The sequence below is a fragment of the Monodon monoceros genome, unplaced genomic scaffold, assembly GCF_005190385.1.
Source record: "Monodon monoceros isolate NGI ecotype Baffin Bay Population unplaced genomic scaffold, NGI_Narwhal_1 Super_Scaffold_7, whole genome shotgun sequence".
In the NCBI taxonomy this organism is placed as follows: Eukaryota; Metazoa; Chordata; class Mammalia; order Artiodactyla; family Monodontidae; genus Monodon; species Monodon monoceros.
The window spans coordinates 2,271,271-2,297,036 of NW_021703784.1; the positions used below are offsets into that span (position 1 = coordinate 2,271,271).

The 25,766-nt window shown below is 46.9% G+C and overlaps 1 protein-coding gene across 2 annotated transcripts in view; it reads right to left on the reverse strand.

Annotated features, from left to right (window-relative positions):
• LOC114887004 (neurotrimin-like) overlaps positions 1 to 25,766 on the reverse strand; it is a 926,389-nt gene that overhangs the window by 162,316 nt on the left and 738,307 nt on the right. For both annotated transcript variants that reach the window (XM_029208293.1, XM_029208294.1), the window contains one exon: positions 23,776 to 24,008. In XM_029208293.1, the coding sequence (XP_029064126.1) occupies positions 23,776 to 24,008 (233 nt within the window). The remainder of the gene's footprint in view (positions 1 to 23,775; positions 24,009 to 25,766) is intronic.

A 25,766-nucleotide genomic window follows, 5' to 3' on the forward strand; every position in this document is an offset into this window, starting at 1 on the left:
ATGCTTGAAGGAAGGACAAGTTTATGTTATAAGTGTTTCTTTCTTCACCCGGGGCCTGGGCCAAAGGTGAGGCGGGAGATACTGTGTGTCAGAGGGGGGCAGGGATGCTAACGACCCGGTCTCAGCTCACCTTCTGTGGTGCTGCCGGTGGGCTGCCTGCTCTTCTGAGTGCTATGGGCCGCCCTGGCCTCCATTTCCAGTGTCATCGGCTACCACCAGTAGAGCTAAGCTTCCTCTCAATCTATGCAGGATTTTTACTGTGAAAAATGCACTTGTCATCTCTATTAGCCTGAGTTGTCCAAAGAAACAGAACTAATAGGGGAGAGAGACAGATAGACAGATATACTATTTTATATTGAATAGTAATTGTCTCACACAATTATGGAGGCCTGTGATCTGTGTCTGCTGTCTACAAGCTGGAGAAACAGAAAAGCCAGTGGTGTAATTCTGTCCTAGTCTGAAGGTAAGAGAACTGGAAGCTCCAGTGTCTGAGGTCAGAGAAGACGGGCATCCCAGTTCAAGCACAGAGAGCAAATTTGCCCTTCCTCTGCCTTTTGGTTCTATTCAGGCCTCCAACAGATTGGCCGCTGCCCGCCTGCGTTGGTGAAGGAGATCTTCTGTACTCAGTCTATTGATTCTCACGTCAATGTCTTCTGGAAACACCCTCACAGACACACCCAGAAATCATGTTTTCCCAGCTTCCTGGGCATCCCTTACTCCAGACAAGGTGACACATAAAATTAACCATCACAAGTCCACCCCTTGTTAACTTGGTACCAATACACAGCTCCTTAAAACATACTTAATCTCCAAATAAAGACAATAATAAGGTCCTAATTCCACCTAGTCTGATACAACTAACCTGCCCTAATCCCTTCCCCAGAAGAGGAGGTAGAGTCCTTGAGTGATGTTTACTCTTCTCCTGACATCCTGTAACTTAAATACTGTGACATAAAATTAACAACACAAATACTGACATAAAGTCAATACATGTTACATTATGTGATAAGAGAATGAGAGAAGAGAGACAACAGAAATAGTCGCTTAATATATGTACATAGACACACACAAACACATATTCATAATAAAATAGAGGGAACTATTTGAAATACTCATGACAATTAGAGTCCTCATTTCTGTAACTGGTCACAAGCTTGTGGCTAGTATTTACAGCTATTTTCTTCCACTAACTACCCTGCATTCTCTTTGCCTTTAGCAAGCACCTCAGCTAGTCGTGGTTCTTTCCCTGGTGGTGTGACCCGAACCTTCATCCCTGAAGGGCCTGGGCCATTCGTCCTCCTGCCTGGATGGGGTTGTTATATTTCCCATCGGCCTCGGTCACAGGCATGGTGAAGCCCTAAGGAGTCCCAGCCAACATTATCGCTCTCTCCTTTGCCTGTTGATTTAGAGGCCAGAGGAGGCCAGAGGAGGCCAGAGGAGGCCAGAGGAGCCCAGAGGAGCCCAGAGCAGCCAGGCGAGCCTCTTAACTTCCAGTTCCACGGAATCATTGCTGTCTCCTTATGGAAGCTTCCCTCCCCCTGGAACTAAGGTCTCTAGACCAGAAGAGTAGAAGGTCAGGGGAACAGGAAGCAAAACTTCTACTAGTGGGTCCCTAGGGGCACCCCCTTCCCTTTCCGCCCTCGATTCCTGGCCCTGTGAGCCCTGGCTCTGGAAAAACAGCCCCTGGAGCTGCAGCAGAGGGCTGAACATGCATTCACTGCCCGCCCACAGGGAGGAGAGGGGCTGTAGACGGGTCAGTGTATGACCACAGCAATGAGGGCGGAACCTAGTAACTCTTCAGAAGCTATTCTAAAACCAAGTAGGGGACACGGGAAAGTCTGTGCTGATTCACTTAGCTGGGCAGCTCTTCTTTATGTCTGTTTCCCATTTTTCATCTGGACAACAAACAGCAACAAGCTCAGGGAGAGGAAAGCCACACTGCAATCAGAAACGTGGCACAAGCCTGCTCCCCGACGGACGCCTCTCCCGCTAACAAGCACAGACATAAGCTAGCACTTTACATAAATATGCTCTCAATTGCACTTTCAGTTGCCTCTTGCCCTGAGCTCCTCTGGGCCCAGATCTGTAATTCCCAAACCCACCCACATAAGGTCCCTACTCATACCTCCCCCTGGGTGATTCAATTGGTCTGGGCGGTCATCAACATCCTTTTTCTTCTTCTCCCCATTTTTTTTTTTTTTTTTTTTTTTTTTAATTTTAGAAAGTGCCTCATGAGATTCAGAGGCAGACAACAGACATGGATGGTCTCATGCACAGTTATGGTATCTCATGTTTTGGGATTATCTGAACCTACTACTCTTCGTATTTCCAAACATCTCCTGTGTGAGAGGCCTTCCTGGTGCTTGATTCCACCTTATCCTGTCTTATTTTAACCATTACCGTTTCCTCCTGGCCTGTTGTAAATCTTACCTCCACTGGGTGATCTGGTTTTATTTCAATAATCCAAAAGCCATACTCTCAGATTTCCAAACCGAAACAAAGCCTGGCACACTCTTTTCCCTTTATTTGTAAACATATAAACCTGAAACTTTTACGAAGATGTAAACATTAACCTCATTTTACTTCCAACCTTAACAAATCCCACATGGAGGAGAACACATGTTTCTTGGGAAAAGGACCATCTGGGAAACCTGGGACCAGCCCACTCTTACTTGTGTGCACAAACTTCTGTCCTCAGTCAGATGCCCTAAAGTTCTACACGTGTAGCTGCTCAACAGGAGAGGGGGTCTCAGGCTTCCCTGGTGGCGCAGTGGTTGAGAGTCCGCCTGCCGACGCAGGGGACACGGGTTCGTGCCCTGGTCCGGGAAGATCCCACATGCCGCGGAGCGGCTGGGCCCGTGAGCCATGGCCGCTGAGCCTGCGCGTCCGGAGCCTGTGCTCCACAAAGGGAGAGGCCACGGCAGTGAGAGGCCCGCGTACCGCAAAAAAAAAAAAAAAGAGAGACGGGGTCTCTCCAGACCAGGAACGAAGGATAACACGGTATAGACCACATTCTCTCTCTGCATCCCTGCCTCAGAAACCACCCCTCCAGGGCATCCTCCATTCTGATGCCAAAGGTCCTTCTAAAACATAAGTCCTGTCGTTTTCTTGCCTAAAACCTTCCTAAAATTCACCATCCCTTCCAAGATGAAATCTGGACTTGGTGGGCTGGCAGAGAGCTGGTCCTCTCCCTCCTCTGGGCCGTGGGCATCCCTCACAGCCTGTGCTTTCCATCCAGCCGCTGGATGGAGTGACCCGTTCGGAGGTCTCTCAAGCCCTTCCCTCTGAGTGTGGTTCCTTCAGCCTGGGGCACTAGCCCTCGTCTTTCACTTGATAAGAAAATCCACCCTGTAGGACTTCTGGGAAGATGGCGGAAGAGTAAGACGGGGAGATCACCTTCCTCCCCACAGATACACCAGAAATACATCTACACGTGGAACAACTCCTACAGAACACCTACTGAACGCTGGCAGAAGACCTCAGACCTCCCAAAAGGCAAGAAACCCCCCACATACCTGGGTAGGGCAAAAGAAAAAAGAAACAACAGAGACAAAAGAATAGGGACGGGACCCGCACCAGTGGGAGGGAGCTGTGAAGGAGGAAAGTTTCCACACAGTAGGAAGCCCCTTCGCGGGCAGAGACTGCGGGAGGCGGAGGGGGGGGAGCTTCGGGGCCGCGGAGGAGAGCACAGCAACGGGGCGCACAGAGGATCAAGGCCGACCAGCACTCACCAGCCCGACAGGCTTGTCTGCTCACCCGCCGGGGCGGGCGGGGCTGGGAGCTGAGGCTCGGGTTTCGGTCGGAGCGCAGGGAGAGGACTGGGGTTGGCAGCGTGAACACAGCTTGCAGGGGTTAGTGCGCCACGGCTGGCCGGGAGGGAGTCCAGGGAAAAGTCAGGAGCTGCCGAAGAGACAGGAGACTTTTTCTTACCTCTTTGTTTCCTGGTGCGCGAGGAGAGGGGATTCAGAGCGCTGCTTAAAGGAGTTCCAGGGACGGGCGCGAGCCGCGGCTAAAAGCGCGGACCCCAGAGACGGGCATGAGACGCTAAGGCTGCTGCTGCCGCCACCAAGAAGCCTGTGTGCGAGCACAGGTCACTCTCCACACCCCCCTTCCGGGGAGCCTGTGCAGCCCGCCACTGCCAGGATCCCGGGATCCAGGGACAACTTCCGCGGGAGAACGCACGGCGCGCCTCAGGCTCGTGCAACGTCACGCCGCCTCTGCCGCCGCAGGCCCGCCCCGCACTCCGTGCCCCTCCCCCCGCCCCCGGCCTGAGTGAACCAGAACCCGCGAATCAGCGGCTCCTTTAACCCCGTCCTGTCTGAAAAAAGAACAGGCGCTCTCCTGCGACCTACACGCAGAGGCGGGGCCAAATCCAAAGCTCAACCCCGGCAGCTGTGCGAACAAAGAAGAGGAAGGGAAATCTCTCCCAGCAGCCTCAGGAGCAGCGGATTAAAGCTACACAATCAACTTGATGCACCTGCACCTGTGGAATACCTGAATAGATAACGGATCATACCAAATTGAGGAGGTGGACTTTGAAAGCAAGATTTATGATTTTTTCCCCTTTTCTTTTTGTGAGTGTGTATGTGTATGCTTCTGTGTGAGGTTTTGTCTGTATAGCTTTGCTTCCACCATTTGTCCCAGGGTTCTATCCATCCGTGTTTTTGTTTTTTTCCTCTTAATAATTATTTTTTTACTTTAATAGCTTTATTATATTTTATCTTACTTTACTTGATCTTCTTTCTTTCTTTTTTTCCTTCCTTCCCTCCTTCCTTCCCTCCTTCACTCCTTCTTCCCTCCCTCCCCCTTTCTTTCTTTCTTTCTTTCTTTCTTTCTACTTCTACTAATTCTTTCTTTCTACTTTTTCTCCCTTTTATTCTGAGCCGTGTGGATGAAAGGCTCTTGGTGCTGCAGCCAGGAGTCAGTGCTGTGCCTCTGAGGTGGGAGAGCCAACTTCAGGACACTGGTCCACAAGAGACCTCCCAGCTACACATAATATCAAACGGCGAAAATCTCCCAGAGATCTCCATCTCAACACCAGCACCCAGCTTCACTCAACGACCAGCAAGCTACAGTGCTGGACATCCTATGCCAAACAACTAGCAAGACAGGAACACAACCCCACCCATTAGCAGAGAGGCTGCCTAAAATCATAATAAGTCCACAGACACCCAAAAACACACCACCAGACGTGGACCTGCCCACCAGAAAGACAAGATCCAGCCTCATCCACCAGAACACAGGCACTAGTCCCCTCCACCAGGAAGCCTACACAAACCACTGAACCAACCTTAGCCACTGGGGACAGACACCAAAAACAACAGGAAGTATGAACCTGCAGCCTGCAAAAAGGAGACCCCAAACACAGTAAGATAAGGAAAATGAGAAGACAGAAAAACACACAGCAGATGAAGGAGCAAGATAAAAACCCACCAGACCTAACAAATGAAGAGGAAACAGGCAGTCTACCTGAAAAAGAATTCAGAATAATGACAGTAAAGATGATCCAAAATCTTGGAAATAGAATAGACAAAATGCAAGAAACATTTAACAAGGACCTAGGAGAACTAAAGATGAAACAAACAATGATGAACAACACAATAAATGAAATGAAAAATACTCTAGATGGCATCGATAGCAGAATAACTGAGGCAGAAGAATGGATAAGTGACCTGGAAGATAAAAAGAGTGGAAATAACTACTGCAGAGCAGAATAAAGAAAACAGAATGAAAAGAACTGAGGACAGTCTCAGAGACCTCTGGGACAACATTAAACGCACCAACATCCGAATTATAGGGGTTCCAGAACAAGAAGAGAAAAAAAAAAGGGACTGAGAAAATATTTGAAGAGATTATAGTTGAAAATGTCCCTAATATGGGAAAGGAAATAGTTAATCAAGTCCAGGAAGCACAGAGACTCCCATACAGGATAAATCCAAGGAGAAATATGCCAAGACACATATTAATCAAACTGTCAAAAATTAAATACAAAGAAAACATATTAAAAGCAGCAAGGGAAAAACAACAAATAACACACAAAGGAATCCCCATAAGGTTAACAGCTGATCTTTCAGCAGAAACTCTGCAAGCCAGAAGGGACTGGCAGGACATATTGAAAGTGATGAAGGAGAAAAACCTGCAACCAAGATTACTCTACCCAGCAAAGATCTCATTCAGATTTGATGGAGAAATTAAAACCTTTACAGACAAGCAAAAGCTGAGAGAGTTCAGCACCACCAAACCAGCTCTACAACAACTGCTAAAGGAACTTCTATAGGCAAGAAACACAAGAGAAGGAAAAGACATACAATAACGAAACCAAAACAATTAATAAAACGGGAATAGGAACATACATATCGATAATTACCTTAAATGTAAATGGACTAAATGCTCCCACCAAGAGACATAGATTAGCTGAATGGATACAAAAACAAGACCCATATATTTGCTGTCTACAAGAGACCCACTTCAGACCTAGAGACACATACAGACTGAAAGTAAGGGGATGGAAAAAGATATTTCATGCAGATGGAAACCAAAAGAAAGCTGGAGTAGCAATTCTCATATCAGACAAAATAGACTTTAAAATAAAGACTATTAGAAGAGACAAAGAAGGACACTACATAATGATCAAGGGATCAATCCAAGAAGAAGATATAACAATTGTAAATATTTATGCACCCAACATAGGAGCACCTCAATACATAAGGCAAATACTAACAGCCATAAAAGGGGAAATCGACAGTAACACATTCATAGTAGGGGACTTTAACACCCCACTTTCACCAATGGACAGATCATCCAAAATGAAAATAAATAAGGAAACCCAAGCTTTAAATGATACATTAAACAAGATGGACTTAATTGATATTTATAGGACATTCCATCCAAAAACAACAGAATACACATTTTTCTCTAGTGCTCATGGAACATTCTCCAGGATAGATCATACCTTGGGTCACAAACCAAGCCTTGGTAAATTTGAGAAAACTGAAATTGTATCAAGTATCTTTTCCGACCACAACGCTATGAGACTAGATATCAATTACAGGAAAAGATCTGTAAAAAATACAAACACAGGGAGGCTAAACAATACACTACTTAATAACGAAATAATCACTGAAGAAATCAAAGAGGAAATCAAAAAATACCTAGAAACAAATGACAATGGAGACACAACGACCCAAAATCTATGGGATGCAGCAAAAGCAGTTCTAAGAGGGAAGTTTATAGCAATACAATCCTACCTCAAGAAACAGGAAACATCTCGAATAAACAACCTAACCTTGCACCTAAAGCAATTAGAGAAAGAAGAAGAAAAAAACCCCAAAGTTAGCAGAAGGAAAGAAATCATAAAAATCAGATCAGAAATAAATCAAAAAGAAATGAAGGAAACGATAGCAAAGATCAATAAAACTAAAAGCTGGTTCCTTAAGAAGATAAACAAAATTGATAAACCATTAGCCAGACTCATCAAGAAAAAAAGGGAGAAGACTCAAATCAATAGAATGAGAAATGAAAAAGGAGAAGTAACAACTGACACTGCAGAAATAGAAAAGATCATGAGAGATTACTACAAGCAACTCTATGCCAATAAAATGGACAACCTGGAAGAAATGGACAGATTCTTAGAAAGGCACAACCTGCCAAGACTGAATCAGGAAGAAATAGAAAATATGAACAGACCAATCACAAGCACTGAAATTGAAACTGTGATTAAAAATCTTCCAACAAACAAAAGCCCAGGACCAGACGGCTTCACAGGCGAATTCTATCAAACATTTAGAGAAGAGCTAACACCTATCCTTCTCAAACTCTTCCAAAATATAGCAGAGGGAGGAACACTCCCAAACTCATTCTACGAGGCCACCATCACCCTGATACCAAAACCAGACAAGGATGTCACAAAGAAAGAAAACTACAGGCCAATATCACTGATGAACATAGATGCAAAAATCCACAACAAAATACTAGCAAACAGAATCCAACAGCACATTAAACGGATCATACACCATGATCAAGTGGGGTTTATTTCAGGAATGCAAGGATTCTTCAATATACGCAAATCAATCAACGTGATACAGCATATTAACAAATTGAAGGAGAAAAACCATATGATCATCTCAATAGATGCAGAAAAAGCTTTCGACAAAATTCAACACCCATTTATGATAAAAACCCTGCAGAAAGTAGGCATAGAGGGTACTTTCCTCAACATAATAAAGGCCATATATGACAGACCCACAGCCAACATCGTCCTCAATGGTGAAAAACTGAAAGCATTTCCACTAAGATCAGGAACAAGACAAGGTTGCCCACTCTCACCACTCTTATTCAACATAGTTTTGGAAGTTTTACCCACAGCAATCAGAGAAGAAAAGGAAATAAAAGGAATCCAAATCAGAAAAGAAGAAGTAAAGCTGTCACTGTTTGCAGATGACATGATACTATACATAGAGAATCCTAAAGATGCTACCAGAAAACTACTAGAGCTAATCAATGAATTTGGTAAAGTAGCAGGATACAAAATTAATGCACAGAAATCTCTTGCATTCCTATACACTAATGATGAAAAATCTGAAAGTGAAATCAAGAAAACACTCCCATTTACCACTGCAACAAAAAGAATAAAATATCTAGGAATAAACCTACCTAAGGAGACAAAAGACCTGTATGCAGAAAATTATAAGACACTGATGAAAGAAATTAAAGATGATACAAATAGATGGAGAGATATACCATGTTCTTGGATTGGAAGAATCAACATTGTGAAAATGACTCTACTACCCAAAGCAATCTACAGATTCAATGCAATCCCTATCAAACTACCTATGGCATTTTTCACAGAACTAGAACAAAAAATTTCACAATTTGTATGGAAACACAAAAGACCCCGAATAGGCAAAGCAATCTTGAGAACAAAAAACGGAGCTGGAGGAATCAGGCTCCCTGACCTCAGACTATACTACAAAGCTACAGTAATCAAGACAGTATGGTACCGGCACAAAAACAGAAAGATGGATCAATGGAACAGGATAGAAAGCCCAGAGATAAACCCACGCACATATGGTCACCTTATCTTTGATAAAGGAGGCAGGAATGTACAGTGGAGAAAGGACAGCCTCTTCAATAAGTGGTGCTGGGAAAACTGGACAGGTACATGTAAAAGTATGAGATTAGATCACTCCCTAACACCATACGCGAAAATAAGCTCAAAATGGATTAAAGACCTAAATGTAAGGCCAGAAACTATCAAACTCTTAGAGGAACACATAGGCAGGACACTCTATGACATAAATCACAGCAAGGTCCTTTTTGACCCACCTCCTAGAGTAATGGGAATAAAAACAAAAATAAACAAATGGGACCTAATGAAACTTCAAAGCTTTTGCACAGCAAAGGAAACCATAAACAAGACCAAAAGACAACCCTCAGAATGGCAGAAAATATTTGTAAATGAAGCAACCGACAAAGGATTAATCTCCAAAATTTATAAGCAGCTCATGCAGCTTAATAACAAAAAAACAAACAACCGAATCCAAAAATGGGCAGAAGACCTTTATAGACATTTCTCCAAAGAAGATATAAAGACTGCCAACAAACACATGAAAGGATGCTCAACATCACTAATCATTAGAGAAATGCAAATCAAAACTACAATGAGGTATCATCTCACAGCTGTCAGAATGGCCATCATCAAGAAATCTAGAAACAAATGCTGGAGAGGGTGTGGAGAAAAGGGAACCCTCTTGCACTGTTGGTGGGAATGTAAATGGATACAGCCACTGTGGAGAACAGTATGGAGGTTCCTTAAAAAAACTGCGAATAGAACTACCATATGACCCAGCAATCCCACTACTGGGCATACACCCTGAGAAAACCAGAATTCAAAAAGAGTCATGTACCAAAATGTTCATTGCAGCTCTATTTACAATAGCCCGGAGATGGTAACAACCTAAGTGTCCATCATCGGATGAATGGACAAAGAAGATGTGGCACATATATACAATGGAATATTACCCAGCCATAAAAAGAAACCTAATTGAGCTATTTGTAATGAGGTGGATAGACCTAGAGTTTGTCATACAGAATGAAGTAAGTCAGAAAGAGAGAGACAAATACCGTATGCTAACACATATATATGGAATTTAAGAAAAAAAAAATGTCATGAAGAACCTAGGGGTAAAACAGGAATAAAGACACAGACCTACTAGAGAATGGACTTGAGGATATGGGGAGGGGGAAGGGTAAGCTGTGACAAAGCGAGAGAGAGGCATGGACATATATACACTACCAAACGTAAGGTAGATAGCTAGTGGGAAGCAGCCACATAGCACAGGGAGATCAGCTCGGTGCTTTGTGAACACCTGGAGGGGTGGGATTGGGAGGGTGGGAGGGAGGGAGACGCCAGCGGGAAGAGATATGGGAACATATGTATATATATATAACTGATTCATTTTGTTGTGAAGCAGAAACTAACACACCACTGTAAAGCAATTATACTCCAATAAAGATGTTAAAAAAAAAAAAAAAAAAGATAGAAAATCCACCCTGTAAAGTCAGCTTAATGTCACCTGGTCTGAGAATAGGGTGACCACAGCATTTTGATAGAAATAACAGAAAAGTTCACGCTCTCACGCAAGCAAGGGAACAGAATAAACCCTGGAATCGGAGGCAGAGGAGGGAAGATTTTCATTTACTGTCAGACCCTAGTTTTCATTCATTTATTTATTCAATAGACATTGATTGAGTGCCTACCACGTGCCAGACCCTGTTCTAGGCACTTGTATGTAACAGTGAACAAAGCAGCCACGTCCCTGCCTTCCCCCACTGGAGCATGTGTCCTCGTGGAGGGAAACAGACCACGACTCTAAACATGTGAATATATGTTATGCCAACAGGTGAGCTCTGCTACGGAGAAAAGCGAAGGAGAAAGGTGCTAGAGAGTGAGCAGGTGGGTGGGATCTCTGCCTTATACAGGTGGTCAGAGAGGCCTCTCCCTAAGGTGACCTTGGGGCAGAGGCCTGCAGAATGGGGGGCTGCTCCCAGGGACGCCCGGCACGGGCTCCATCAGGGGAGGGGGCACAACCCTGAGGTGGAATCCCCTTTGTCGTATTCCGAGAACAAGCAGAGGAAGAGGTGGGGTAAGAAGAGGGAGGAGAGACGCCAGGTGGTATAGGACCTGTCAGGCCACAGTAAGGACTTCGGGTTCTACTCTGAGGGAGCTGGCGAAGGACTGGGAGGTCCGCTCAGAGGGATGAGGAAACCTGTAAAGGACCAGTCCTGCTGAGTGTGAAGAGCAGAGCGTGGGGAGTGAGTAGAAAACAGAGAGGGGATGGGAGCTTGGGACAGGGCAGTAGAACTGCGTGTGGGGAGAAGTGGTGGGATTCTGGATAAACTTCAAATTTCAGCAACTCTAAGAGGAAGTGCTCAAGCCGGAAGAGGAGTAGGGGAGAAGGAAGAGTCCAGATCGATGCTGAGGTTTGCAACAGGAGCTACTAGAAGAATGAGTTGCCATTGACCGGATGGGAAGCCCACAGAAGGGAGAAGTTTGGGGTCAGGGTCGGGGGCCATCGGCAAAGACAGCTAGAATTCAAGAGCTTGATTTTGTACCTTTGGAGTTTGAGGCACCGGTGAGACAAAGAGTAGTGATCAAGTCCAAGGAGTAGGCCCCCCAGCTAACAAGAGAACGCTTAGCAACTTTATCTTCAAGTCTAATCCCAGGTCCCCAAACCACATCTCAGGGCGCAGTGCTGGGCCACATCACCAACCTCCTTCCACTGGAATCACATGTGGCTCCCCCAACCCCCGAAACCTGATGGCAGTTATTTTCAACATCATAAAGTAGAGTCGGGCTTCCCTGGTGGCGCAGTGGTTGAGAATCCACCTGCCGATGCAGGGGACACGGGTTCGTGCCCTGGTCTGGGAAGATCCCACATGCCGCGGAGCAACTGGGCCCGTGAGCCACAATTACTGAGCCTGCGCGTCTGGAGCCTGTGCTCCGCAGAGAACAAGAGAGGACGCGATAGTGACAGGCCCGCGCACCGCGATGAAGAGTGGCCCCCGCTTGCCAAAACTAGAGAAAGCCCTCGCACAGAAACGAAGACCCAACACAGCCATAAATAAATAAATAAAATTAAAAAAAAAAAAAAAAGTAGAGTCTCTGTTTAGGCATTTGGATTATTCCGTCACCTGCTGTAGGTACCCCAAGGATAAGGAGCTGATGTTGTCCAAACATCTACATGACAAGGGTGGCTGTCCAAAGAGAGTCTTTAAAGAAGAAATAAACAGCCTGCCTGCAAGATGACTCTTTCTTCAGCTCTCACATTGGCCAAACCTGAACTTCTGACAGATTTGGAATACCAACCTTTTCTGACTTTCAGCCACCAGGGATTCACAGGGTTGAAGGCCAGTGTATTAGTTTCCTGCGGCTGCCGTAACAAGGTACCACAAACTCGGCAGTTTAAAACAACAGAAATGTGTTCTCCCACAGTTCTGGAGACCAGGAAGTCCAAAATCAGTTTCACTGTGTTGAAATCAAGGCACCTGCAGGGCTGCACCGCCTCTGGATGCTCTAGGGGAGAATCTGTTCCTTGCCTCTTCCAGCGTCTGGCGGCTGCTCCCTGGCTCATGGCCACATCCCTCCAGTTGCCAAGGAGAGCAACTCTGAGTCTCTCTCTGCTCCATCTTCACATGGCTTTCTCCTCCGTGTGTCTGTATCAAATCTCCAGCCTCCCTCTTATGAGGATACATGTGATTACATTTAGTGCCCACCTGGTTAATCCAGGTTAATCTCTCCATGTCAGATCTTAACTTAATCACATCTGCAAAGACGTCATCATGTAAGGTAACACTCACAGTTCCAAAAATTAGGACCTGATATTTTGGGTGGTCATTATTTAGCCTAGCACAGCCAGTCTCAACACACAGTAAGTCCATTAGCTTAATGATTGAAAAAAGAAGCTTTATGGGTCCATTCATGATCCAACAAGTAGCCTGGGAGCCCCTATTAAGTTATAGGCCCTGGGGATAAAATGCAAAAGCAGACAGGCTCCTTGGAAAACAGACACAATCAGCTAATCACAAAACAAATGCGGAATTACAACTGTGGTGAGAAATACAGAGAGCTGCATGATTCCAAGTCCTGGGGGAGGCCGGGGTGGAGGTTAGCATAAGGCAGGAGGTCTGAGGAAGCTCCCTTAGGACGTGGCATTCAAGTTACTGTTTGCAGGATAAATGGGGTTAACTGAGTGGAAAGAGGAAAGGCTGCAAGGCAGAAGGCAGAGAATGGAGAAAGGCCACTTCTGGTCATTTCCACGACCAGAAAGAACAAGTAAAGTAAAATGCAATGAGAGCAGTGAGGCAGGAGCGTGGGGTGAACCGGGACTGGAGAGGAGGCGTCCCAGGAGGTGCAGCCCTCGGTCAAGTCCTTGAGGTTCCATCAAATCCAGGCTTGAAAAGAGCACTTTGGCTGCGAGTGGAGAAAGTGTGGGTGATGGAGAGCAGAGTGGGTGTGGGCAGACTAGCTGTTTTATTTTCATTTTAACAGCTGAGAGCTAAACTGTCAGACCATCATTTTCAGAAGACTTGTATCTGTTTGGCCTTCCCGGACACCCAAGCCAGCTCCCCAGGTTGCAGGAGCATCTCTCTCTTAGTCCCAGGATGCTCGTGAACAGCTCTGTCCCAGCAGTTCCCCCTTTAAACCCCAATTGCTGCCTCAGCCCCATTTTATATCCTGATCACAGAGATCAGTCTCAGTCATCTTTGTATCTATTCCAACTCGTATTTCAGTACTCAACACGCGCTAGTCTATGTGTGAGTGAAAGGGGAAAAGGAAAATCAAATTTTCTGATCCCTCAGCTCAAGGTTGCGAGAAAGGTCGTGGCTAGCTTGGGTGCCTAGAGTGAGGGGCAGCGTGAGCACAAGTCCCCCTTCTGAAGTGCAGGCACGATAGCAGTCTAAGACCTCCATAAACCAGACCCGCGGAATTATAAGAGCAAAGGGGGTGATGGCAAGAGAGCAGGGGAACATCAGCAGGTCAGAGGTCAGAAAACCAGGCACACAGAGTGCAAAGGAGGGGACCAGGATGGGAAAGGGGGATGCAACCCAGACAGCCTCCTGGGAATGGAGACCCAAATCCGCAACAGGACACGTACACATTCTTGGTACAGAGGACCAGGACTGTTTAAAGTAGCCCACGTAAGACAAAGGGAAGGAAGAGCCTGGAAAAGGGAAGGAAGAGGCTGGAAACCTTTATGCTGATAAACAATTACACAAATGAAGGACGTTACTTTCTAGCGATGTTCGTTCGGCTTCCTTCTATTTGGTACCTTCCTCCAAATTAGATTGGGTGATACATCAAAACATTTCTATAACGTGTGTCTAATCTGAAATAGATTAAAGAAGTAGGTCATTTTTCCAGGTACTTATGTCAAGATTCAGACCGGAATCCGGGACTCCTAAGTCCTGAAATTTACTGCTTTCTGCTAAGCTGTTCCATCCCCAAAGGAGCCAACACTGGGTTCAATTAACCACAGCAGAAAGCACTATTTGCCAAGTGAAAATCCTCTATTTTGAATTCTTAATCCCCCCACCAGCTGACTTTACCACAAAGACATGAATGTATAATTGAGACATAAAGAGAACATGCCACCAAATTGAACTGCCCTAATTTTAAATCAATAATTTTTTTTCTCAAATAACATGAAATGAGGATCTCTCAAAAGAAAAAACATCTTGTTCCAACATCTCCAGGAGGCGTTCTCCACTGAGCCAAACTCCAGCAAAAGCCAATTAGATTTCTTACCAACATCAGACACTAAATTATCACAGACAACGCTCAACAGGAATATAAATCTTAAGATATACTCCAAGGGGTGACACCGTCTACCCTAAGTTGGCCTGGAGACATCTGAAACACCAGGTCTCCTCTACCCAACGGCTCTTGGGTACCAGTGAGAGGTGGCTGCCAGCAGTGGGCGGGTCTGGAGGACCCGAGGGGCCGCAGACCCCTTCCTGCGGTTCTCATTTACCTTTGGCAGCATCCTCAACCTCTCTGGCACAATCATCACTATGACAGAGCTAAGCACCCCAGTGCCAATGGCTCTGTTTGCTAGTGTACCAAGAAAGGCACCTTAACTACACCGAGGGAATATCATCATTAGTGCCCTGCCCTAGGACCTCGTATCATCCTCACTCTTCCTCCTCCATGTCAGACGTTTCCAGACTTTCCAGCTTTGTGCACGCCAGTGCTAGGACGCTTCTCTCCAGATCCCCTGGAAAATCCTGCTCACCTCTGAAGACCCTGGAGAAACACAAGCTTGTAGTTTTGCCTGATCTTGCAGATGAAATCAGTTCTTCCCTTTCTGTGTATTCATGGCATTTCTACGTATAAACATCCTAATTCCTAACACCTGTTATCCTGTAAGAGGGTTATTAACAAATAATACAGCAGTCTCCTCTGCTAGACAGGGCGGGGACTCTGAACGCATGTGGGTCCCCAGGGCCTGGCTTCCAAATACTGTTAAATGGAATTGAAAGATGACAGCTGACAATCCTCATGTGACAACAGATGGACTAAGGGACCTGGTCACCAACGTCTCCCCACGCCGTAAGAAGCTAGACGTTTCAATTTGGCAAGAAGAAGAGGGAGGGTTTAGACGTTTTTGAGTCGTTTGCAAAAGTCACGACCTTCAAATCAGTGATGCTGTCCTTGATATCACTTTATACACACCCTTATAGGGATGACACCCAGAGTCTTTAGGAATATAGTCATGAGCCAGATCCAATGGATCACGAAACCATGAGGACACCTCGTACAATCCTTCATTCAAAGTATCTGCTTCAAGTTCAGTTTGAGTAAAAGCCATCGGGAGCCTGTGACACGGGAATAGGAACCTACAGGAATGCATTAGGAAGGGCTGCTTACTCAGCATCTCATGTTTGCCCTTGCCCCAGTAGAAAATGACAACACATCTTATTTGGAGGCTACAGGGCTACATATGATCCAGGAGGAATCAGAGCTACTTTCCTCAACCCTCTGGTGTTGGAATCTGAGACAGCACAGACTCCCTGGAGAAAACCACCTAAGGGACAAGAATTCTGTGGTTGCTTAAAGACCTCCCCCCTTGGGAGCCCTAACTGCTTACCTGGAGGGATGCTGCCTGACTCCCATAAGGCTTGCTGTGAAGCAGTAGGGTCACCCGGGCTTCCTGCTTCCCTAGAGCTCTGAGTGGTGTGGAGGATAGGACAGGGGACCTGTTATTACCTACTGTGCTGACCAGGAAGCACCAGCAGGCAGGTGCCGAGTTTTCCCAACTGCCTAGGAAACAGAAAGATCCTCCCCAGCAACACCAGAGGGCACAGAAAATGCCATTATTAAGCCTGTATAAATTTTACTATAGCTATTTTCTCAGATTTCTTTAGTATAATAGACTCTACCCTACTTGGCTTAACAGATGGATGACGTTCCGGGGGTTTACTGAAATTGAGTAAACTCACTAAGAATTTTGGCCTCTCCATGGCCCATAACTGCATCAAAAAATTTAAAAACTCAGCAGGTAAAACTGAGTTGCCTCATTTGCATGCTGTCGAAATTCTGTAAATCAATTTCAGGTAAAATGCCCTACTTCCTTGTCATTCTCCAGGGTGCTTTGAGGAACACTTCAATTTTGTGGTGGAATTTAATTTCCTGACTTTGTGAAAGTTCTGCCGAATTCAGAGGTACAGTCTTACGACCAGGCCCAATGTGCATTTTGATTTATATCTTGAACGGGGGAAGGAAGAGGTTAGATGGTTTGGAGAGCAGTTTGGGATGGCAAATGTGACCTACTGTCACACAAGGCCACTGGCAGCTGAAGAATGCAGATGTGCTCAAAAGGTGACTTCTGTGGACTTAGGGCTGGACGGTGATGCTTCCTCTACTATGGACTCAGCGAGATGTAGCCCAAATGGAAATTAGATGGTGCAAAGGTCTCTTCAGCTCCACGGGAGCCTCGCAGGGCCAGGGGGCAGGCTGCTTTCAGCGGGGGATGTGGCTGTCTGAGAGCAGACGTCTTTGCTTTCAGTGTAAGGATTAGAGCACATTATTCCCTTTGATCTGTTGTTTTTCAAATTCCCTTTTGTTCAGGTTCTGGGTGGGGAGGGTCTATGGGGCGTAGGTATCTAGAAATTAAAAGTTATTGTTCCTGTTCTCTTAATCATAATAATGAGCTTGGCTTGACAAGGTCAATTAATTATTCAGGATTAGAAAGCAACACGATTCTACATATCAGGCGGCTATGAGGGGAGGGTTCTGAGCAGGGAGACAACACCAGGTAAATGCAGGGCTGGTACCACCAAAGCTCTGTTCTTTGCAAGTCACCTGCTGGTGCTGGCTATTCCCCGGCCTGGTCCCTTTCTCTGCGGGATCCCACCAGCCCAGGAAATGGACGGCCACATCCTGGCTTCCTCCTCTCATCCCTGTCTTGTTCCATAGACATTAGCGGGGGACCCCCTTCACGTGAGCTTCAGAGCTGTTTGACTCCAAAAGGCAGGTAATTAACTATCAAACCATAGCAGGGATTTTCAGATTAATTCTGCCCAGGGAGAAATAGGAAAATTCATTTCGACTAAACAAAAGGGAGGGGGTAATTAGATGCTCCAATGACAAAAGAGAGACCTAAATAGAGTCTAGAAAACTGATACAGGGCCCAAAGCTTTTATTAGTGTTATTTTTACACCAGTACCCCCATCTTTATAAGCACTGCATTCTACCTTCCTCTGTCACGCAGGTAGGTCTCTAAGTGAGACTGAAGCCCAGCAGGTATAGCAGCAGACCTGCCAGGTCAGGCTCTGCATGCTGGTAAGGAGAGCATTCCCTAAAGTCCCTGAAGACCACCAGGGCAGTTTTCCTGCACTGCCACATAAGGGCTTTTACAAATACAGTTAGGGCTTTGGGGATGTCTTCCATACTGTCCTGAATTTGGCAGACAATTCAGTCCCACAAAGCATTTTTATTCACTCAGCTTTCCAGGATGGGGCCTCTTCCAAGAAACAATGGAGACGGGGTAGAGCTTTTCCATATGCAGAGAAGCCTGGCTTGGCAGCAGGATCAAGAAGGGGAAAGGATTAAAATACATACGCAGCTGAACTGGAGAAGCAGCCTCTTATTAATTACACTCATAAAGCAGGGCACCCTGAGGTCACAGAGATGGAAAGCGCTAGACCCAAATTTTCATAAATCGGAGATGGATCGCCCTCACTGTGGTCTAAAAGATCACGTTCTGGCTGCCTAAGTGGGCATGCAAACCCCTGGGTGGTATTTCTTACTTTTCACAAACACATTTTGAATGGAGAATTCAAGGCATCAGAAAATCACGAAGTCCAAGTATCTGAACACCTCCCCACTTCCCCGCCCCCTGCTGCTACCTGCGGCTTCATCACAGGGCACTTTAGATGCGATAAGCGTCACCCTCCCCGGCTCCAAGGCCAGAGTCTCGATGTCCTGGTGGATGTACCTCCTGCATCTGCCCACTTATCCAGTCCCCAGGTTCTGCCTCTGCTCCTTGGGACACAGCTTCGGACTCCGGATGTCCTACTCTGTGTGTAGCTATCAGAGGAACTCCAGGCCTCCATCTTTTTCAACAAGTCTCTCCTGTTTTTCTCTTTTTAAAGATTTTTGATGTGGACCATTTTTAAAGTCTTTATTGAATTTGTTACAATATTGCTTCTGTTTTATGCTTCGGTTTTTTGGCCCCGAGGCATGTGGGATCTTAGCTCCCCCAACCAGGAATGGAACCCGCACCCCCTGCATTGGAAGGCGAAGGCTTAACCACTGAACCACCAGGGAAGTCCCACTTCTCTCTTTTTAAAGCACCACCATCTTTTCTAATTTCCATCTTCTCTCCAAAATCCCATCCCCCTTTCCACCCCACAGCCAGCCTTCGAAGTCAATGATGCCCATTCCTGTTTCAGCACCTGCTGCCCAGCAGAGAGTTCAAGGCCTCTGGGGATATTCTATCTGCACTGCCCAACACAGGAGCCAGCAGTCCCCAGCGGCTGCTGTAGCACCTGAAATGTGGCTGGTGTGACTGAAGGAGTAAATTGCAAATTGTATTTGGTGTTAGCTAGTTTACATTTAATTTTAAATAGCCACTGTGCTGAGTAGCTGCCTAGCTCAGATGTCCCGTCCCTCACTTCCCTCCCACACTGGCTCCAGGACCGCTCTCCTCCTGAGGCCGCCCCTTGCTCCTGACCTGCCTCTGACACTCGCCCCACATGACCGCCCGGGCTCTGTCTGCAGCCCTGAGCCCGGATGGTGTGAATCAGAAGCGCCATCAGCCTTGTCCTGCAGGCTGGTCTTACAGCCCTGGCCACGCAGCCTGAGTCCTCTGGGGTTTCACACTCTCCCCTCCTCTGGCTGGTGCGCTCCACGGCTCGACTTCAGAGCCGCTTCTCCACCCCTATGCCTTCCACCTCGGGGCTTCTCTCTGGAGCCCAGGCCTGCCTGACCACCGTCCCCACTCCAGCCACTTCACCAGTCCTGCCGAGACCTTTGGAAACCACCCGCCCCCAACAGCATGGGAAAGATTTGGGAGAATTTAGGTAGCCCCAGAGCGATCTTCCTAAAAGAAGGTACAGGGAAAATACAACGCAACAGCAACAGGTAGTGAGAAGAGAAGAGATGGACCCACTAACAAAAAAGGAACCAAGCATCCCCTATTTCCCTTTTCCTTTACTATGAGGACACGATGTGCTATCAACAGATTTTTAAAATATCCTAGGGAGCCAAGCACAAATCTAGAACTTGCCACCAGTGAAAGGCTTGCCTTGAGGGTTGCAAGGGCTGAAGATGCACTAAGAGCTAAGCTCCAGAACACCCAGGCCAAGGAAGGCCCAGCCCTGAGGCCCAAGCTTCAGCCAGAGGACGGGCCAGTGCCCAGGAGCCCACGGGAAATGTGGCTGCCGTGTAAGCGGACCAGCCTGCTCTCTGTGTAGGTCATTCTGAACTCTATTAAAATGTCTGATCAAACACCAGGGTGGTGAGAGGACCCAAGGGTTTGGAGGCACTCGGTGCTCCGGAAGGATTTAGACAACAGCTACACTCCCAGAACCTAAATTCCTGGGGAGGACTTGGGCAAATGGCATACAAGTCCACCTTCCCCCCACGAACGGCAACTAATACTTCAGGGGCAGCATTTCGTTCATGTGCTGAGAGCTTGGCCAGGGTACTGGGAAGCAGAGTTGTTTCTCAGTGGCGATTTATGTGTGAATGAATGAAGGCGAGGGTGGGGCAGGCACAGAGGGCTGAGGGGCTGGTACTTAGGCAGGTGCACGGGTGGCACCAGGTCTCCGCAGGAGTTAAACACACAGCACCGCAAGCAGAGAAGACCCAGTACAAAGAACAAGCGGGGCAGTAGGGGTATTTGCTAGAAAGGGGGAAAATATAATCTCAGACTTTAGTAAGCTCACTTAATTCTGTGAAAATAATATTACTTTCCTTCTGTGTGCGTTTATTTCTGTATGAAGCTGACTACATGTACACAAATACACACACTCGTGGGTGGAAATATGAGTTTAGTTATTTTCTGCTGCTGCTATCATGTGTGTGTCTGTCTGTGAGTATGCGTTTAATGACGGTAATACCATTTTGAAAAGTTAAGACGTCTTCCATTCCAACACCGTGCTGCAAAGGGCTGAACAGGGATGTCTACAGAATCCAGCAGTCCAATTCTGCTGGGAATTAGGGTTTACGTTCACTACAAAAAATGATTCCAAGATAAATACATTTCTTTCTTTCTTTTTTTTTTTAAGTCCTGGATGGTGATGTATCCTCTTTCCAATACAGAAACAGGGGAGCCTGGCTCTGTTTAGTTTGTCCGATTGCTTTTAAGAGGAGGGACAGGTTGGCTCCGAGAAACCATGGTCCTCTGTTCATTAAAGTGTCAATAATGCCCGGTCCAGGCATATCGACAGCAGATTAGCTCAGGCTGAGTCTGTGGACAAGACCAGAATCTTTTTTAACCCAGCTTGTTTCCAGATCAATACACCCATCAGCATCTGAAAATTAGCCCAAGATGAGATTCTGATACTTGAGGTGGTATGTCATGCTCAGAGGCCACCTTGCCAAGCCACAGGTGTAAACGCCTAGCTGGGGATTAGACACTTTCCATCCCCATGGATACGAGTGAGGATTGATGTAGACCCCATCCTCCACGCCCTGCCCCCCCCCCCCCCCCCCCCCCCCCACTCTCAACCTTCCCTCTTTGAGCCTGTGTAAGTCCTTGGGGCTATAACCCAGCCACTTGCCTCAAGGGGCATTTATTAAATGTGTACTTTGTTCGAGGCACTTTCCGGGTGCTCAGGGCAGGAGTGTATGGGTGTGAGCGAGGAAGGGGAGGGGACCTTAAGGAAAAACAATGACGCAAACATGATCCTTGTTTTCAAGGAGGCTTCGGAGTTTTTCACGACTCCTTCCATTTTCCAGTTCCATAAAGGTCCTGCTTCCTAAGGCAAGCGTCTGTGATGGTGTAGAGTTCCTAAGGTCTGTCTGTCAGTGTCAGCCACTCTCAGCAGTAAGCGTGTGCACTGGGGGGAGGGAATGGGGTGGGGGGGCATGGGGCGTGGCTGCAAACGTACCCCCTGGTGCTACCGACTGGGTCACTGGGGCATCCATCAAACTCCCTCACAGAACAGTGTGACTCTCAATCTTTTTCTGGCCAATAATAAAACTTTCGCCCACCAACGCCATCTCCTGCAACAATACCTACTCTGCTGTTTGTGATACATTCTGATACTGTCTATGCAATTCCATTTCCTTTAAAAAATGCTGTCTGTATCCAGCAGTTTGAAGATTTTCATATATGGAACCAACAGAGGAAACAACCACCATCATTTCCTCTTAGAAAGAAAGAGGGAAAAATAACATAAAATAAAAACAACTTGGTGTGACCAAGCTGTGTCACAGCACGGGGGGCCACCCACCCCACTGGCCTCATCCCTCAGCCGCCGGAGCCTGTTTGGGTCTCCCTCCAGCCTGTCCTCTTCCCACCACTGCCCACCGACCTCGCCCTTCCCAGTCGGGACCCTGACCCAAGCTGCTCTCTGTCCTGCCTTCTCCCAGCTCCCTTCCCTTCTCTCCCTTCCCTGCTCCTTGTTGCTCTCACCTACCATCCACAGCTCTCCCCTTCCCTCTGGGCTGCTGGAAAGGAGGGGAGAGGAGGCTGGAGGAGCCTCTGGACCTGGAGCTTACTGCTGTGGACCTGCCATTCAGGGGGATGAAGAGAGCTGGGAGTGAGAGCTGGAGAAAAGACCAGCAGAGGATCTGGCTCCATCGCTCGGGGGCTTCCCCTCTGAGGTAAAGGAGCAAGGATGTGGTGCACAGTTAAATACGGTTTTTTGTTTGTTTGTTTGTTAGTTTTGTTTTTTTAACATCTTTATTGGAGTATAATTGCTTTACAATGGTGTGTTAGTTTCTGCTTTATAACAAAGTGAATCAGCTATACATATACATATATCCCCATATCTCCTCCCTCTTGCGTCTCCCTCCCACCCTCCCTATCCCACCCCTCTAGGTGGTCACAAAGCACCGAGCTGATCTCCCTGTGCGATGCGGCTGCTTCCCACTAGCTATCTATTTTACATTTGGTAGTGTATGTATGTCCATGCCACTCCCTCACTTCATCCCAGCTTACCCTTCCCCCTCCCCGTGTCCTCAAGTCCATGCTCTAGTAGGTCTGCATCTTTATTCCCGTCTTGCCCCTACGTTCTTCTGATCATTTTTTTTCTTTTTCTATTTTTTTTTAGATTCCATATATATGTGTTTTTAAAAAGTTTAAAAAAATAGCAGCTGTATTTTTTAAAAACTAGCTAACACTTAACCAGCACTTCTGTGTGCCAGGCCCCCTCCTGAGTGTTTACACATCAGTACATGGAAAATGTAATCCCCTCCACCGACCCTCGCAACGTTGACTCCATTTTACAAAAAGAAACTTTGAGTCACAGTTGGAAACCTGGGGTCCCACAGCCAGAAAGTGGCCAAGTCTGATTCTGAGCACTTGCTCCCTGTCTGGGAATCCGTCTGCATGGCTGCGTGTTGTCTGAATGCCCAGCACCTGCTCTGCTTATGGGGAAGCAGAGAAGGGCCTGGGAAGCATGGAGACAGCGGAAGCAAGAGATGCAAAAACACAGACCTCAAAAGCTGGGGGTGGGTGTGAGAGGCTCAGAGGAAGGGGAGGGGAATGGGGTGCAACGAAAACACAGAGGATATCAGACACAGGCATTAAAGGCGAGATGTGGCATCAGAAACCCAGGGCTGGGTGGTGAGAGAAGCCAACAAGCTGGAAACCACAGAGGTGGCTGTGACGGCCATGTCCCAGGTAGGTATTTAGAGCATCTGCAGTGGGCTCTGCCTTCTTTGAAGGCTGTGTGAGGGATGGCATATGCGCAGTGCCAGAGAGCTAAAATGCTGGTCTTAAAATAAAGCAAGCTTAGCAGTGGATGGAACCTTAAAAAAACTTAGAGGAGAAAAAAGCCAAGGAAAGCAATAATCAGGAGCTAATTTTCTGAGAAAATGTATTATTGGAACAAAAGCAAAGAACAAACAAAAAAACAAACCCTAGTCCTATTCAATGGGAAAATGATTTGAAATTTTAGCATCAGATGGCAAAGTGAAAATTAGGAAATTGTCCTGGCCAGATGGAACAGACAGACTCATCTCAGTTGAGAATCACAGTGAAAGTGTTGGATACAGGCTCTCTCAGCAGCCCCTGCACCGGCTGCCCCCAGGCCACCTACCTTGCACGATGAGGTGCACCCGGGAGGTCTTGGGGTGGTTGTCCGTCTGCACGGAGCAGGTGTACGGGCCCTCGTCGTACACGTCCACGTTCTGGATCTCAATGCTGTACTGGGTCTGGGTGTTGCTCAGGAGGACCACGCGGGGGTCCAGACACCACTTGTCATTCCCGGCATAGAGGATGGTGCTGCGGTTCAGCCAGGCCACCCGGGTGACCCGGTTGTCAATCGTGCACCTGGAGGGAGGACCAGACGGGTAAGTCAAGGGACCGCAGAGAAACGGGAGCCATCAGGGTCTTCTTGGCAAGGCTGAGATGCCTGGTCACCATGCCTTGTCTTCGTCCCCTGCCCCCAATGTGTACACGCACACCTCCTGTTTGCTTTGGCCTGGGGGGCACTTTCTGGAACTCAGCGTCAGAGGTCTTGCAGAACTGCAGCCTCAGAACATTGGCTATTTCAGACTTCCAGGTCCTGAGTGATTCTGTGCTTCTGAAAACCCCTGAGCACAGGACTATTTCAATACCCCTAACTATTCACTAGTTATAGCCTGGAACCATCATCCATCCTCAGAATGGCTGGGCCCTGGGACTACCCCCATCCTCCCCCCGCTCTGGGATTTCCATGATGTGCATGATGATAATCCCTCACATTGCTTTCAAGATGCTCTGGATGTACTAAGTTGCTCAATACTCAAAACAACCCTGTGAAGAAGGTTCTATTGGTAAAAAGAATTGAAGAACAGAGACACTGAATGCTTCTGGCAAATGGCACAGATAACGTGCGCTAGATCAGAAACCCAGCTTTTAACTACTAAACATTCTTTCTCCCATCTCAGAATAGCGAATTCCAACAGAAGGCTTTTGAAGTCAAAACTAAATATGGACCCACCACCATTGCTATTTCTCCTCATTATACCCAGGGGCAGAAATGTTCAATTACTGCTAGACTAAAGGCATTTTCCAAAATCTCAAAATGGTTCGTACATGTAAAAATAGACTTTCTTTCTTTTATTTTTGCATCTGGAGTCCCCAAATTGTGGAAGCTCCCTTCTCTTTTCCTACACTTTCAAATTTCCCAGCTACTCTGGCCAAATCCTCATCAACTCCGTCTGCATCCACTTCCCTCTCTAGCCACAGCGAGTATGTTTTACGGCCTGAGGCTAAATTTCACAAACACAGTGTCCTGAGCCTGGCTATAATGCTGGAAATAGCAACTTAGCCACGGTAGGTACAGTGTTGCCTCCAATGTAATCATGCTTTTGCGGGGTACCAAGTACCTTTACATCCACCCTGTCTCATGTGATTCTTGCAGCAAACCGGTGAGATAGATGATCTTACCCACCCATTCTCCACTTTAAAGATCAGGCCTCCAGGGTCGGAAATGGTCTGGTGACTTGCCTCAGGATAGGGAGCTAGGGAGTGATGGAGAGTCAGACCCCTCAGCCAGGTTCTAAGTCCTGGTCCTGGGTGCCCCTCAGGATGCGCAAAGGTGAATTTTTCAGGGACGGTTGCTTCCACTGAATTCTCATAATTGTCTGTGACCATAAAAAGCCTGAGAACGGCTGCTGACTATACCAGCTTCCCCAGGCAGTGCCTCTCGAGATGTGCTCTCCAGTGCTGTGCGTCCTTTCCACTCGTACTTGTGTAAATGTCACATGATCATCGCCGGGCCTCTCAGGCACAGGCGGAAAGGCTTGCTGAGAGGCCCTGTAGGGAAAACTGCTCGATGAGAAACACCTCTGCTCAGCTGTCCAGCTTGCTTTGTGCTGCTCACTGCGTTTTTTGGACAACAAAGGATAGAAATGATGGGAAACCTGACCAGGGGAGTATTTCTGAAAGCGGGCATGGACCACTTGCATCAAAATCACAGGAGGTGATTTTGTTACCGATTTTCTTGTCCTACTGATTCAGAATCTTTGGGAACTCAGAAACATGAATTTCTAACAATACCCCAGCTGGGTCAGACACCCACCAAAGTTTGAAAAGCAATGGGGT